General features: G+C 46.8%; 1 protein-coding gene across 1 annotated transcript; it reads right to left on the bottom strand.

Annotated features, from left to right (window-relative positions):
• Positions 1–62: 62 nt before the first annotated feature.
• TMEM184B (transmembrane protein 184B) lies at positions 63–13,302 on the bottom strand (the record flags this gene model as incomplete). The annotated part of the gene is made up of 8 exons (XM_079549364.1): positions 63–304; positions 2,281–2,475; positions 3,223–3,392; positions 3,669–3,760; positions 6,459–6,534; positions 7,070–7,160; positions 10,312–10,477; positions 13,102–13,302. 8 exons carry the CDS (start codon positions 13,300–13,302, stop codon positions 63–65), a joined length of 1,233 nt encoding a protein of 410 aa, XP_079405490.1.
• Positions 13,303–17,521: the final 4,219 nt, after the last annotated feature.

Raw genomic sequence — 17,521 nt, forward strand, 5'->3', positions numbered from 1 at the left:
AAAAAAGAAATTAAAAGCAACAAAGGAGGGAAAACGATAGCTTGTGCTGGCAGTTTTCCCTCCTAGAACTCATCATCAGAGCTCAGCAAGAGGGTCTTCTCGTTGTCACGGGCCCCCGAGCAGCTGTGGGAGCGTGAGATGACGTGACTGCCATTGCGCCAGGGGGGGCCGTGCTCCAGCGTTGACTGCTGGGTGTACTGCTGGTAGGCTGGGGAGAAGTTGTGGATCGCATCTTGGACGATGTCATGGGGGTTCATGGTCTCCTTGAGGCTGCTGGAGATGCTCTTCATGGGAGCACAACGACCTGTTGGGGTGTGACGGGGAGGAAGAGGTGAAGAGTACCGCTGCTTTCCCCCATATGCCTTAACATGAAGGGAAGAACAGGGAACATGCGCTCCTAGGTCCTGCAGAAATTACTTTACAGAATTCCTTAAGCAGCAGCTGAAGAAATGCCACACAAATAAATGGTGCCAAGTTTTATCAGGAGTGCTCCCAAAGTCTGAGCGAATCCACCTCAGCAGCAAATAGGGGCCATGAGAATGGGATGTACAGCAACAACCTCCCCATGTGTGACCTGGGCTGGCTCAGGGGTGTGACAGAGACAGCCAGGTAAGGAGGTGCTTCTGTAAAGGCTTTTGAAGTATAAAAGCTCAAGAAACTTCTAAAAATGTCAAAGAAATGGTATTTGCCATTCCCACTCTCTGGAAATGGGTGGCATAAAAGCACCCACAGGAAAGAAATCATAAAAGGGGAGAGGAGAACACAGGAGATAAAGGAAGGGAATGGGCAGTACAAGGCAGAACCACAGCTGGAGGGTGTCACAGCAAAGGATGCAGCAGTTGAAGCCAGTCCCAACCAAGTGCTAGGCATTTTTCTAGGAGCTGCCATTTCCCCCAGCCTCTAAGTTCCGCTTCCAGCATGGGCCTCTGGCTCTGCTCAGCTCTGAGGATGAGCTCTCTCAGCGACCAAGGCATGCTGATAAGCTGTAGCATTCATGAGAGAAGGGAGACGGGGCTGAGAGGGAGCAAACCAGCTCCTTTGAGAGCCTGCTCAGTTTTTCAGGGAGAAATGTTTCATACAGGCCCAACACGAATGCTCTAACGATGTGTTATCACAAACCTGCTTTGGCAGGGGGGTTGGACTCGATGATCTCTGGAGGTCCCTTCCAACCCCTACAATTCTGTGATTCTGTGTTATGCCACTGTCAAGGGCTCTTTTACAGTGTATCCAGACAACCCTAAAGCAGCTGTGTGAGGCAGTCAGATTACAGACCTACAGGAAGGGAAGCAAGGGACGGGGCAGGTAGCAGGCAGGCCGGGAACCAGGACAGAACAGCATATCCCAGTTAAAACCAACTGAGACAAACACACAGAGCATGCTGCACCTACCGTATGGCCCATATGATGGAACGGCTGCATCAGGGACCAGTGGCCAAAGCAAGGGAGAGAAAAAAGGGGGAGGGGAGAGATGGAGAGACAGAGAGAAAAAGAGAGAGGAAATAACAAGAACTGAACAAGACCCACCACCGCATCATCCCCAGTGTCCAGGACAGCAATCTACCCCTTCATCACACACAGGTCTCACCTCTCCTAGCTCTAGCCACTGCTCTTTCTAAACCTCTGGGGGCAGCTGGGATGGAGGGATTATCTACATGAACACTTCCCCAGGGCTGCTGTCTTCCTGCAGCTCAGCACAGACTCCCATCCACCCCCAACAGGAAGGAATACCTTTATTTGGGGAACCAAAAGCCCCATTTCCCCGAAAACTTCCACCTCTATCTTCCCCAGAATAAGATTTCTAACAGCTCCACCTTCAAAATCATTACAAGAAGATCCTCCTCCTCCAGGCAAAACATATTGCTAAAGCACAGCCTCATCCTCCTGCGCTGGAGTCAAAACAGAGCCTGTTTCAGGCCTTGTCCCTCCTGCCTCCAGACTATTGCACAATCCGGAGCAATGGAGTTCCCCTTTAGGGAGAGAGGAAGAAGGACAAACCCACTCTATTGAAAGGATGCAACTTCATGCCACCCTGAGGTCTGCAACAAGCGATCATGGGTGGCATACTAGGGAACTGAAAAGGGAACAATGCAATTCAGGAAAGGTTTCTGGCCTGCAGAACTGTTGCACAACACATCGGCTCAGACACCACGGAGGAGGGGATGTGATGTTTTTCAAGCATGTAGGTTGAGAGTCATATCAATGTGCTGGATCCCAGAGGGATCAATCTCCACCCAGTCTTGCTACCAAGCAGACAGGCCATGTGCATTGGCATTTTTCTTACCTTGTGCATCAAGTCTCTTGTCTGCATACACCTTGTATGTGAAGGCATGGCGCAAGGCAATGGCTGCAAAGAACATCTCCACACAAATGATGAAGTCCTGATATCCAGCAGCTACCGTGCCTTCACCCACAGACACGTTGGCAGAGTGGATTTTGGGGATGGCACCACACTTTTCCAAGATGGCCAGAAGCATCCCTAAACAAAGGAATAACCTCATGTAAACGTGCAAGAGAAGCATGACACTCAGTTGTAAGAAGGATATTTTCTCCTGTCCATATACCAGGTGGCTGAAGAATTCCAGAGAAGACAGAAAGCTTGTGACCAGATGGCTCAACATGATAAACTAGACAGCTTATTAGTCTGTCTATGCACAGAGAGGATGGGCCAAACTCCAACAGCCTAAATTCCATCTAAGTTCATACTCAATTAGCCTTTGAAGTGCAACTCGGTAAACCAAAGTAGGGCACTGAATAGGGAAATGCTTACAACCTGTTAGTAAGAAGCATTAAGCTGAGGTGGAATTTAGCCTCTCTGATGTGGCGTCTGCATCATGATGTGTACGTATTCTGAATGTCCTTCACAAACATCAATATGTAGTAGTGTTTCTGCAGCAGCACACGTTGCATTCAGCTAGCACAAGAATCACAGATAAGCCACTACAGTTTTGTATACAGAGCACTAAAAAGATTTTTAGATGTGCCACTTTAATCAATAAAATGCAGCACGCAGATAAAACCTCGGCACCTCACGCTTTATGATTGAAATGCAAATCAGCTCTCCCTAGAAAAAGCAAGAAAAGGTTACAAACAAATACAACAATAAAAAAAAACCAAAAAAGCAGACAGACATTTGGACTATTAATCATCCGCTCTATCAATTCGAGCATCTGAGTCCCTGCACAGAGCTCTTTGTGGCTATAAAGCGAAGGGAAAAGCAGCTCACCTTGCCAGAAGGAGAGGAAGATGACAGACTTCACCATGAAGAACTTGAGGACTGGGCTGTAGGGACTCAGAAGCTCACGTGTGGCAAAGTAGAAAAGGAAGAGGGCATACAGTGCCAGGCTGACAGAGATGTTGTAGATGATCGTCACGTAGAGGTAGCCGCTGGTTACACTGAAGAGAGCAAACATACAAACACCTGAAAGCCCTGAAAGCCCTTTCCCTTTGCCACCATCACTGGGGAGCACCAGGACTCTAATTTCCTTCCTGCCTCACTGTCCCATTCTCTCCCTCAAACTAGAGCAGAAGAAAACCTGAAACCAGCAGGCTTACCTCTGCCCTCTCCTCTCACATACAAATTCAGTTTATGTACATCTCCACCCCCATCTTTTCCCAAGGCCCAGCAGAGAAAGGGAAACTGAAACCTCCATTCTAGCCAAAAATACTTACTCAAAGTCACCATCCTGGTATTTGTCAAAGGCCTGAAGGATGACCGTGCTGATCGCCATGAGGGGCTTCACCACACAGAATTGCAGGGTAGCCTACAGGAATAAGAGAAGGGGAATGAGAAGGCAGGAGGTGAAAGAGGCCACCATTCAAACAAGCATCTGGTGGACAGTGACAGTGACCTGCCATGCAAGGCAATGCAATCCAGCCCCAACAAGGAGTCTGACACTTGCTAATCAATTGTGCTTGAGGACTGAAGCACCCAAGAGGAGACAGGAGATTCAGAGGAAGTATGTGTGCTATTTGCTTGTACAGGATGGAAAGACTCTAAGGCACTTGGGATCTGCTCTATCCATAGGCACTACAGGTATAAAGCAGGGCTTCCAAGAGGAACTCTCTCTCAAAGCCAGCACAACCTCCATCCTTCTGGAAAGAGGGAAGTCGAACGCTGAGGTCTTAAAAGAGCACAAGGTCACGAACCTAAAAGATCACTCGTATCTCCCCAAAGAAGGCTGGAACAGCCTGAGCAGGTGCTGACCTGCATGCATGCAGGGAGGACTGTGCACAAAAAGAACGCAAAACCAAAGAGGAATGATTGCTCTGGATACAATGCAATTTGTTAGTGGTCATAAGACTTCAAGGAGATTAAAAACCCCAGCACATGCCAGTTAGTGAGTCACTGTAAAGATGTGAACTGGAAAAGGTCAGGCTAATTGGTAAACAGCTCTGTCCTCTGAGCTTCCCCTCCTTCCAATCTGCAGATGGCTTAACCATTTCTCTGCAATCCAAACCATCGTGTTTTATTTTTAGATGCTTCCCCAGAAGATGCTATGGCATACGGGAAGCATGTGGATTGTGTGTGACCCAGCTGTGAGGGTCACCAGACACAGATCCAGCTAACAACCTCGATGGGGACAATTTTTAAGGAAATGATCTGTCCAGATTTTACATCACAGCCACCAACAAACCAGCAGACTGCTGCAGGATCTCAGGCAATGTGTGCTGACCGACTGACCCCCACCAGGCACCTGTCTGAGAACAGCTTGGGGTGGAGAGAGGGGATGGAAAGGAGTGGTTGCAGTACACAGACACTCTCACGATTAAAGGGACTGGGAAAAGCAGAAAATACAGGTGGAGGAGGTGGGAGGCAGCACTAGAGATGCTGAGGGCCAGAGTAAGATGGGCAAGGTACTTGTTCCAGCACACTTCTCTTTCTGATTACCACACTGGTGGGATCCTGCATAGATTAGCATTGAGATCTGCTCTGTGTCCCTCTCCTCTCCAGGAATTTGCCTTGGAAGATCTCACTCACCAATCCTGGAAGTCTAGAAGTACCAGAAAGTGAGTCTTGGTGTCAAAAACCTCTCACCAAGGCAACATGTAAGCTTGAGCCAAGAAGCACGGAAGTACTTAGCACATCACTTTGCAAGACACTTCACTCACAGCCCCCACAGCAGAGTTGGCTGTATGCAAAGGGCTGGCCTGACTAGAAGAACTGCTGCCAGATAACAGCAAAGCAAGAGCAAAATGTCCACCTAAGCCAGAGTTAACAAATAAGCTAAAGATTTGCAGAAGCCAGCAAAATGCCTAAGAAAAAGTGCTTCTAATTTTCATTGTAGTGGGGAAAAAAAAAACCCAAACTTTCCAAACACACTCATGTGCAACCCACATAGATACTTGCCAGAGGCTGCAGGACATGAGAAACAAGAAGTTTAAGGGAAATTCTCACTTCAGCACTCCTTCATCTTGATGGGTGTAATGCCTTCTTATGACATGTTTAAAAGGCAAATGTTAACATTATTAGAAGCAAAAAGATTAGCTAATGCGTGGGATCAAAAATGGGGGGTACAAATGAAGAGCAACAAGAGAAGCAGCATACAGGGAACAGTTCAGGGAAGAAAACAAGGAAGGCATGAGAGCAGAATACAAAACAGACAAACAGTACATAGAAAAGAAAGATGTGTTCTTTTCATAAAGGCCAATCTGGATGTTACTATGAGTCTGCATTGTACCTCTGATGTTTCTCCATGCTGCTAAGACACAGATGATGGGGGCACAATGTGGAGAAGAAGGAAGGGCAGAGATCTAGCCCCAGAGACTGAAATGACAGTGAACTGAGCCCTTTCAAAGCATCAGACGTGCTTCATGTTGTCTCCAGAGAAACCTCATGTGATAATTTTGGTCAGTGAACAAGGCCTTAAAACTCACCTGCTGTTTCAAGGCAGCCAGAGGTGACTGACCTGATGAGCAGACAAGGGCTATATCATGGTTTAGATCTCTCTTGTTCCCTCCCCCTCAACATACCCAATTCAGCAGACAGACATGGTGAGCAATACTTGGTTCCTCCTAAAAATCACTGTATTGTGCTTAACCTCCACCCCCTCCTCTACTCCTAGCCATGACAGTAGCACTGTCAGTACAGACAGTAGCATGGATTTGGGAGGCTGTTACACAACTATTGGGTGTCTGCAACACAACACAGCCATCAATTTCTTAAAGCTGGGACCTCTGTAATCCCAAAAGGGAAGAGGAAATCCCAGGGCTAACATCAGATCCAGGAGATAAACCCTGTCTTTTGCTAGGCCTTCTTAATTTGGGGTTAAGTAGAAAATGTTAACGCACCTCAAAAAAAAAAAAACAACAACACTGTCTCAGCAGCCTGTCTCAAAATCATGTTATAAATCCTCTAAAAGGAACACACACCTCAAAATTCAGCAGCAAAAAGGCAACACTGCCACCTTGCCACACAATTCATTCAATTCTGGAGGACAGCACAGCTCCTTCAGCCCATACCTGTTTGCAGAACCTCAGGAATCCAATTGAATAGGTCTTTCCCCACAGGCAGCAAGTCCCATATACGCAGCTGGACCTGAAAGAACCAACAACAGATTGCAAGGATTAGAAGCCAGATCTGGGCCTGAGCGCAAGATTTCTACTCTCTCTGCCTGCCTCCTCTGTAGCAGTCACAGGACTATGATTTCTCCAGTCATGACTACAGTTACAATCACAGCCTCTTTTAGAGACATATTTAGAACAACATTCTGACTTCATACTCCAAACTTTTTTACAATTTATTTTAAGCTGAGCAGCAGGGAAAAAAGCAGACCCCAAAGGAAGCGCGCACAACCAACGGAAGAGAGGGAAGATAGAGAGGAGAAAGGAAGAAAAGGAACAAAGGAGCAAGCAGGTGTTCAGAAAAGCTGTGAATCAATCCAACGAGCCTAAGAGGACACGATCAGCTTGACCTGTCTTGCAGCAAGATAATGGTAAATCATCACTAGCCATCCTGCCCAGACCCAGCAGGCATTTGCCACCTAACATAGTTTTTAGGGACAGGGATAGACACACAGTAGACTGGCATAGAAGGATTAGCACACTGTGCTGCAAGCAGAATAAATACTCACTCGATTGGTTTCCCTCTGATCTCAGACATAATGGAGCTCTCCCCTCCCAAGTACTCATAGCAGAGGCTGAGAAAGTTGTATATTACAAAGGCTGCAAAGACATCAATGAGAGTAAAATGACAACCAACATCAAAACAGGTGCAAGGACCGAAAGCAGGCAACAGACCAAACATCAGCAGGGACTGCTTATGCAGCATCTTTCCTCTTAAAGCACTCCAGTTTGTTTTCACTGCATTTAACTCCCTATCTCAGCATTCACAAGACTGTCTGAACTGGAGTTTGGCCAAGGTCCCAGGCCAGATCTACTCCTCATGCCAAAAGGGTCACAGGACCATTTAAAACTGTTGTCAGCCTGTTTTACTTGGCAGCTGTAAGATGTCACTCTTTGCAAAGTTCCTGTGCATTATTCCAGGACATTACACTAATATTAAATCATATGGAAAAGTTACTTCTGATTCATCAACCATATCTCCTACTTTTGCCCTTTGAAGTGATGAGCACTATCTCTGAAGTGATGCACTGCAGACCTAAAAGTTGGAGAAAATGTTTCCACCAATGAGTGAAACTTTGTTTTCATGTCTGGTGGATATTTTCTACAAACAGGCTTTGTGCCTCATTTCCTCAGAAAGCTGAAACTTCTTGTGCACTCAACAGCACTCTTCTTGGGTTACTTCTGTCCTGCCTCCCTCAGCAAGTTGGTACAGATGAGGAAGAGCCTTCTCAGACTGATCACTAATACTCTGCTCCACTTCAATTCTTTTCAATGCTCAGCTGAGCTGATACACATAAAACGAGACGAAGACACAGTGGAGAGGACTCATCATAATTACTGACCCGTTTCCTTTTCAAGGCATCCAAAACCATTTAACTGTGCATGAAGTTAGCTTCCACAAGTCTTGGCTGCTACTCTCTTCACTTCTCATAATCACTATTGGATCAGACAACACTTCTCTCAACTAAAATAATTTCTATGATACTCCATTCCAAGACATTCCCCGGAATGCCACTACTGAAATCCTGGTTTGGGCCTCTGGCACTGACATAATACAAAACCAAAACAATTTGGAATGGAAACGGAAGTCTCAAGGGACCTTGGAATAAGAACAGAAGCCTAGTATACTGTGCTGAGAACCTGACCTCACCAAGTAACCAGTTATTAGACCTCAGGTCTATTTTACCACCTGGAAGAACTTCCACAGTTCACTGCCAGCACAGACTCTAATTTGTTCTACAAGCATCCAAGCTATGTCCTAGAAAAGAGGTAACTCAACACTGCCCAAAATGCTCAGCCTCCAAACATTATATTAATGGCTTCTAGATGTGCCTAGCTGGCAAGAATGCCGCAGCACATAAAAGCTTGTGGTATACCTGCTTCCACTTATGTAACTGGGAAATTGCTATTCCATCTGTAATCTTAGTTACTGACCAGAGTTAGGTATGCTCACAGTGCAATGACTCTAAAAAGCCATAATTAGGAAAGAAAACACCAAACATGGAAAAGTTATTTAAATAACTGCGGTAAGCTCTTTTGCCTGCAATTTTCCTGCAGCTTGGGTGACAGCTCCAACCACTCAGAGGAAGAAAAGCAGAGCTTTTCCTATTACCCTCCAGTGACCCCTGCCCTCTGATGTGGTCATTACAATACCAGCTGCCCATTCCACAGAAGAGGAAATAAACAAAAAGTTGAGGTGGGAGAAGAATCTGCCCCTCCACCCCCCAAAGAAACAAATGCTAATTATCAAAGCTAACTGCAGTAGCAAAACAACTGTCCTCCCATTCCTCAGATGTATTCACATCACTGGTGTAACAAAAAACAAATCTACTCATGTCAGTGATACTGCTTGCTATACAAACCTGGCTGCTGGAGTCACATGGAAAGAACACCAAACCACGCTCCTCCTAACACACACTAAGAAATGAAGCCCATGAATGGCCCAAGATAGATGTCAGAATGTATCAGCAGGGTCTTCTGCGATTCCCTAACAGAGAGTTTTCTAACCCAACAGTTCCCAACATAGAGTCTTTGTAGAAAAAAAATAATAATAAATAAGTGAGGAGGAGAATGGCAAAGGGAGGAGAGAACAAAGAGACAGCTTCAAAGCAGTCCCCACAGAAAGCAATGGAGAACTTGGTGGCTGAATGTGCTTTCACCTCTACCTGCAGTCCCTTCACACAGCACAACATGCCGAGGAAATCGGTGAGCTCTGGAGCGTGGGCTGCCTCCTGAGCAGAGGCTCTGATGTTTGCAAACTCCCTGTGCAAGGCAGAGGGATAATGGCTGTTGCTAGGAGAGGAGTTTTGCAGCACAGCAGGCTTCCTGCTAGATCTACACATGCACACAGGGTGGGGAAGTAGGGAGGAACAAAAAAAAAAAAAAAAAAGAAAACAACAGGCCCAAACAAAGCTGCCTTCTGAATTGTGTGCACACGTTTGCCATCTGCTGCTGCTGCTGTGTCTCAGGGCACTGTCATGGATGTGAAGGAGGGCCACTGGTCCCTTTGAGCTGATTAACTTGTTCGCGGTCAGGGGCACTTCTCTGCAATGCAGATCTCACTAAAACGATTTAATGCAGGTATGGTAATAAACTGCCCTCAAAAGCATGCTGCCAGAATGCATTCTCTCCTGTGGGTGGGCAGAAGGTTCTTTTTTGGATGAGACAGATGTTTAGATAGCGTTTATTGCAGAGTAACTGTTTTTCTCACATAAAACGTTAGTGGTATCATCTGCAGCTGACGACCACAAATGAAAGCATCACTAACTCATCCTCTCCTGCAGGACTACGAAGCATTTCACCCCTCAATAACACCAGCACACGGAGGCTGTGCCATCACACAAGGGGCCATAAGGTGAGACAACAGGAATACTTCACTAGCAAACAGTTCAAAGCAAGCACCTGGTTACTAAGGGCTGTTCTAAGAGCTAGGAACTAATCAATCCCTTGCTTTAAGCACCCGCACTTTTTGCTTTATACCTTCCTGAAGCAAAGGACCAGAAAAATCCTAAACTTTGTGTCTGCAGAACACAAGAGGGGAAGCTCAATGTATCTTGTTGTGCTCGAAGTCCAGGAATTGACGAGGTGTCATTTTTCAATCACTGAGCAAGCCCTGGTCAACCAGTCAGACAGCCATAAGACTGCATCTCAGCAGAAGATGTAGATGCATCTCCTTGTTCCCAACCAGCAGCAACAGTTCTCTCATGGTAGAGACTTCCCACCTCCCCCACTGTGTCTGAGCTCTCCTTACCTTCATAGCAGTCCCGCACTGTGCCAAAGTAAACATAGTACTGGTCATTGGTGAAGAACAGGAGACTGAGCCATGAGTCGAAAGCATAAATGGGCACAATGAAGAGGATCCGAACGATGTAGCGTTGTTCATTTGGGCAGCTATAGCAGCGAAGGTGCATGTAGATCTGGGAAGATGGAGAGGGAAACCAGGGTCAGCAGCATGCGCAGTAGAGAGGAGGAAGTGGAACTGGCGAGCCAAGTGGGAAAACAAATTCAGTAAAACAACTCTTGGTTGTCTCAAGAAACCTCAAGGTGATAAGCATTGACAAAAATGCTGTTATCTTATGGCATTCATGTAGCATCCCTTAGTTCGTGGAGAAAGGAAAGGAGGAGGAAAACGAAGCGGAAGCATTTCTAATTTAGCTTCTCGTTGGGAGTGATCACGCCATTATTATCATCACCTTTCCCTTCTTCTTTTGTTCATCATTTTTTTCCTGTTGCCAATCTCACGTTCCTCTTATCCTCTTTTAAGTACCTAAGATTGACAACACTGCAGGTTCCTTTTCTCTGAACAGAGAAGCACACACTCACTGTGAACACGCTCACTCTCCAGGCAGTTCTGGATGTTTTTAAGACTTTCACCTGAAACAACCTGCAAGTGCCCTTCGCAACAGCGCAGAGGCAACGAGCCACAGCCCATCTGCTCAAAAACTGCCACGCAGCACATCTGTGACAGCATGGCCATGAAGCCTCAGCCACCAAGGGAGCACCGTGCCAAGCACTGGGCTGCGCTCCAAGGAAGCACACAGCCACACCACTCACTTTGCCTGGCTGTCTATGCACATGCCAATCCCCCCAAAGTCATAGGCTGAGGGCAGTTCAATGTCCTTACCCTCCTCATTCTCACTGCCCACAGTTTTTTGGCCATTACTAAATCCCACAGTGAAGCTGCATTTTTCACAAGACACTCACCTGGTGGAAAAGTTATTCAGAATCACAGAATCATCAAGGTTGGAACAGACCACTAAGGTCGGAATAGACCACTAAGGTCATCTGGTCTAAACATCAACCCATCACCACCACACCCACCAAACCATGTCTCTGTGCTGCATCTACATGTTTCCTGGCAACCTCCAGGGTTGGTGACTCCACCACAGGCATACTCTGAAGATGAGCACCACTCCTGGAATGGCCTAATAGCACAGCAGGAGCTTCAGCTGGTGTTGCAGGTACACTCTACAGGCCATGGAGGCAGCAGAGGGCACGTTCTCCAGAGGCCAGGCCTTTGCACAGCAACCCTAATCAAGCTGCTGGAATTAATAGCACCTTGTTTGTTATGTATCTGCCTCATGACTGGCTGATTTGGCTGCCTGCAGTAACACAAGCATTTGTTTGCAGCTTCGCCCTCCATATGGGTGTGCACATGATATGGATGTGCTGTGCAGATTCTACGGGGTCTAATAAAGCACACGTTGATGACCTCATTTTCCTCTTGTGAAGGAGAGGAAGTTAACTCCTTTCATATCTCTCTGCCTCTTGGCCAGGTTCAGTCAAAGTTGACTGAAGGGCTCAAAATACATTTCTTCCCTCTCCCCAGCCCGCAAGGATTTCCCAAAAACCTCATTTCCTGTCAAGAACAGGTTGAAAATAAACTAATGCTAACTTAGTGATATTTTTTCCTTGTGACAATCCCAGTGACACACCTCACCCAGCACAGAGACAGCTGATACCCGGGTTCACATGACTCCAAGCTTTGCCCTTGGGATGTCACAAGAGCCCTGCAATCCATGTGCCTACAAGAGCACTTTAGACAGGAACTGCTTTCCTGCAACAGGACAACAGCGTGCTTCAGTCAACAGAGTCTCTACAGCACTGAACCTGGAGCCATTTTTTCTTTAGAGAAAGGCATCAATGCCTAACTACACAACGCTACACTGCACAGTAAAGATTTTCTTCCTACCCTTGGTAGGTGATCAATTTCTGCCCCGAAACAGGAAGACCCACAGCACTTGCAATTGTTACCCAAGCTGGTGAAACTGCAGGTGTTACTCTTTCTTATTCATCAGTGACTAATCCACTTTTGAGCTTCACTACCCCCTGTACGCCATCAACAGGCTGTAGTTTCCTAGGCCTCAGTCATCACTCTGGAATCTATTGACCAACAGGTACAAAGCACAGGTTGATAAATAACAGGGCTTGCGTTTCCCCAGTGTTTTTCAGTTCACATGACAACCGCATAAGAGAGAGGTACAGAACAGGATGAAGCATTCGAGTTGTTCTGGCTCCCAGGGCACCTACCCTGAAATGAGGGGAGGGGAGAAAAATTAAAACAAAATGTTTCCTGCTACTCCTTTCCGCAGCAGAGTTCAGCCTGGGGAATCCATTGGCACAGTAGATCAAAGGGAGGTATGTCAAACAACAGATGACCAGGATCATTTAGCTAACAGCTGACACAACAACAAAATGGCTAGCTACAGCTACAGGACCTGGGAAAGGACAGCTTGAGAGAATGCACCTTTCTGCAAACTCTCAAGAGAAGGCCAAACGTTCTGCACCTGCTGACTGTAAAGAGTTTGTTTCCTCACCAGTCAGACTACAGAACTTGGGCAGAAAAAGGCCTTCATACAAAAGCTGCCACCTTGACCAGCATAAATAATGCATTAGAACCAAAAAGAAGAGGTCCTCGTACCGCCTCAGAGTCCGCAGCCCTCCATAACATAGCTGTATCTGGCAGAGATTTGCAAAGTATCACGTATTCCACCATGTGGGGAAAGGGAGAGAGTCAGAAATAGCAGTGACAGGGTTTTACCTGATGGCAGGTGATGAGCAAAGCTGTCCATACAAAGAAACCTGAGATGGCCTGAGCAGCGGTGGTCATGAGGAATATCGGTTGCTCCACAGCTGTGGGGCTGCCATCCTCTGGCAACCAGGAGAAGTTAGGAGCCACAGCCGGCGTGGTGGCAGCTGACCCCAGTCTGGGGGCTGCGGTGACATCACTCATCACCATCATGGTGCCTTTCAGTGTGAGGATCCACCTGGGATTGCCGAAGAACTGCCCGAGAGTCAGGACCTGCCATGAAAGAGAACCAACAACAATTGAACTCAGCTGGAAGGACTCGGGAGCACAACAGTAACAGTGCTTTGCCTGCTCATGCTTTATGAACAGCACCTGGTAAGCCTGCCTCTGCCACCCCTTATATACAATACAACAGACCACACGGTACTCAGGAACCTCTTTTCCACTCACAACACAGCTGTCATCCCCCACCTGCAACAAAAACATGTAAGAACAAGATGAACACCACATTCACCTACTACAAGGCAAGGGGGGGCAGGAAAGCGTCCCCATCCCTTCCACAAGCAATCCCTACCTCTCCTAATGCCATTCTGAAAGCAACATGCAGCCCAAAGTGCTTGTGTTGGAAGGATATACACTGAAAGCTCTCCTGGCTAGGAAGAAGAGCATGAAAGCGATGCTTTTATCAAACACCATATGGCATGGTATACTTAGTCAGCCTATCACTAACTCTGATAACTTAGCACCATTTTCTCCGTGATGTGAATTTAGCCTGATTGGTGTTTAAAAGCCAGCTGACCCATGAAAACACACCCAGAACAACGCATATATGCAAGATTACAAAGCAGCATTACCTATGGGTGAAAAGCTGTTCTCATTCAATGGAACAAATTCTTACAGGTTCAAGTTCTAAAGCAGCTATTATTTTCAGTTTGGTCATAAGGAGGCTCTAATGTGACCTCTGGGTTGGAGGAAGATAATCCACTTAAACCAAGATCACAAGCAGACTGCCATTGGCTCTGTGAACCGTAAGAGCTGCTTTTGCTGTCGTCGTAGCAAAGACACTATTACCAAGGGAAACAGCATCACATTGCCTCCTGACAACCTCCTAATAATTTTAGGCATGCCCTTTTTTTTAAGAGTGCACAACTGCTGTGGTTTAATTCGTAAGATAATTGTCAAACTTGGCTTTTCTTAGCTCTTCCCAGTCACTCCAAAATATTCGTGTTCTAAGTTCCAGCTTTCCATAGCTGCACATAAAGTTGCAGGAGAGGCAGGACGTGGAGCTCCACTCTTATTCAAGCCACACCAACAGCACAGCCCCAAATACAACACTGGGCACATCGTCAGAACAGAGGAACTGAAAGGGAACAGCTCTGCTTCTCTGCACTTCCCTCTTTTACAAGAAGCTGAAACAGCAACAAGGGTTAAGCATTCAGAAGCAAGGGCGTTTGCAAGTTCAGATTGTATACATAACCTTAATACTGCCCTCTTGTGATTGTACACCAACTGTCTTTAATTGAATTATTATGCACTGTTCCTTGCTTAATCCCCTTTAATTCACAGCCATTGCAACCAGTAACTCTTTCCAGCACTGTGTTTGAAACAAAACATGCACGGTTTCTTCAGTGGGACTCTACTTCTGTTCCCCTGCCCCAACCCACTGATCTGAGAGCACCCCTTATCCTCAGGGCATCCTCAGGACACGTTTGCATGGGTCAGCACTACTTCTTGATTATAACCTTCAGCTCATTCCCCTTCCTAGTGAAACATGAAGGAACACTGCATTCCTGAACATTCAAAATTAACACACATGTCCAAATTATCCCTTCTAATCAGGGTAGTGAGGTACTGGCACAGGTTGCCAAAAGTAATGGCGGATGCCCCGTCCCTGGACACATCCAGGGTCAGGCTGGAGGGGCTCTCAGCACCTGATCTACCTGTAAGTATCCCTCTTCACTGCAGGAGAGTTGCACTAGATGACTTTAAAGGCCCATTCCAACTCAAATGATTCTATGATTCTGTAAGTGGACACCCACCTCCATCACAGCATCACCCCTACCACACCACCTGCCTCCTGTAGTGCCTGGGGAAAAGGTCCAACATCTACAAAGCTATCTCCAGTTCTCCTGCATTTTCCTCTTTCTTCCACTCGGCCACGACAGTTAGGCAGCAGCCCTGCTCTGGTCAGCCTACTGGATGTAATCTCTTTCTGTGTGCTCCTCCCAGCTGGCTCTATCTTTGCTGTTGTTTCTCATGCATTTTAAGCTACACGGGACAACCATCTTTTTGTTCTCTGCCCGCAGAGCTCCCAGTACTGTGAGGTACCGATCCAATGACGTTACCATATGGCAAATTAGGGGCATTCAGAAACCTACATCAATTCATTTTGTCATGCACTGGGAATCCGACGCATTATAAATTTCATAGGAGAGAATAATAAAATCTGGAAAATACCTTTAGGATCATCTAGCTCAATCAGCCATCACCACCAGCCACCAATCAGCCCATGACCACCATGCCCACTAACCATGTCCCTCAGTGCCACATAACCTTCACAGAATCACGGAATGGCCAGGGTTGGAAGGGACCTCAAGGATCATGAATCTCCAACCCCCTGCCACATGCAGGGCCACCAACCTCCCCATTTAATACTAGACCAGGCTGCCCAGAGCCCCATCCGGTTTTGCCCACGGTACCCACATGAGCAAGCCCAAGTGGCCATAAAGCCTTGCTCACTGCCCCAGGTGGGAGAGGGCAACTCAACTCCCTGCTCCCAGACTTAAGCCTTCAGTTCCTTGAGAAGTTTCTGGAAGAATTCCTCGTTCTTCCATCACATCCTGTTTTCTCCTCCAGGTCATTGCTTCCATTTATAAGGGACAGTAAAGTTACTTGCACCCTTACTCCCCCCTCTCTGGATTTCCCTCTGAAGCTGTCCCATCTCCAACTTACTACCTTGCTCCCCCCGGAGGTAACCCGCAATACAACACATTGTAAAGGAGCAGGAGAATGCGTAACCAGGAAAAGCACTGTGTGCTGGAAACTGGACCGTACTCAGAAAGTCTGTCTGGGTAGAATTATAAAAGTTAGAAAATATCTCTAAGATCATCCAGTCTGCCAACCCTTCCCCACCATGCCCACTAACCATGTCCCTCAGCGCCACATCCACATGGTTCTGGAACACCTCCAGTAAATACCTCTGGACCTCCAGTAAAGAGGTCCCCACTTTAGGAGTACCAGACTCTGCTCTCAGAGTGAGAAAAAGAAACAAAAAAAAAAAAAAAAAAAGAAAACCATGGGCTAATTATACAAGATAGCTATCCTGGGATGCCAAACAGCATTACCAAGACTCTTACAGGGAAGGGGCTCCATGCTGCACAAGAGCGGTTCTGCCGCTCGCCGGCTGCGCCCATAAGGCCCATGGCCACAGGAGAACAGCAGCGCAGTCGTTCTCCATCAGAAACAGATTGCCATCCCTGTGTCTTTTGGAAACAGAGACCTTCTGTCCCTAACACTAACACGGCAGCTTCTTCCACCAAAAATAAACTCGGAACAGTAAACAGAAGGAATCTGGCGCAAGTGGAAACAAAAAAAACTTCATTTTTGGCTTGCGTCAACGCATGGAAAATGTTAGCAGTGAGGAGGAGCTGTTTCTACATCAAGATAAACAGCCATAAATACACCAAGCCCACTCCTGACACTGCGCAAGAGGAGGGAAGTGGTGCTTGCAGCACTGGGTCCCCAAATTCCTGCATGCTCTGAAGTGCAGTACAGCTGACAGTGGGACACCAGGAGTGAACGGCAGCGCTCCGAAGCTGCTCCCTGCCATCTGCAAACACAATCTGCGCTTTTAAAATAGATCATCTCCTCTGAGGCTGAAAGTATTTCATTTCTGAACTGCTGAGAGAGCAAAGAACGATACACAAAGCTATCCTGGGAAAGAGCCTTAACTGCTCAGCCTCCGTCTGTTACACTGGACAAGCTAAGAAACAAACCCAACCTGGCTGCAAGGCCCTCCTGGATGGCTGTGAGGTGAGGAGCTGCTCCTCCTTATGCCTGACCCCACACTTACCATTGTGCAGATTGATTTCAAGTCAGAACTTTCTGCTTTTATTAGACCACAGGGAAAAAGCCTGGCATCAGTGAAGCAGGAGCTTTGCAGTTTTCACAATGTCCCCTACATTTGGAAGGAGTACAAGAATGCATGACAAAATGGTTCGAGGTTTATTTTAGACTATTTTAATTATAAGAATGCCCAGAATTGCCAACTGGGATCGGCTCCTTCCATTGTGCCAGGTACATACTGCAAATTTGTAATTGATTTAACTTCTTTTCAACCCCCAAAGGCACAGCATAGCCAGCTGATCTAACAAAGGGTAGAGAAAGCAAGAAGGAAGGCAGGACTAAATAATGCCACAGAGTGCCAGAGCCC

Source organism: Tetrao urogallus (genome assembly GCF_951394365.1).
Source record: "Tetrao urogallus genome assembly, chromosome: 1".
Lineage (NCBI taxonomy): Eukaryota > Metazoa > Chordata > Aves > Galliformes > Phasianidae > Tetrao > Tetrao urogallus.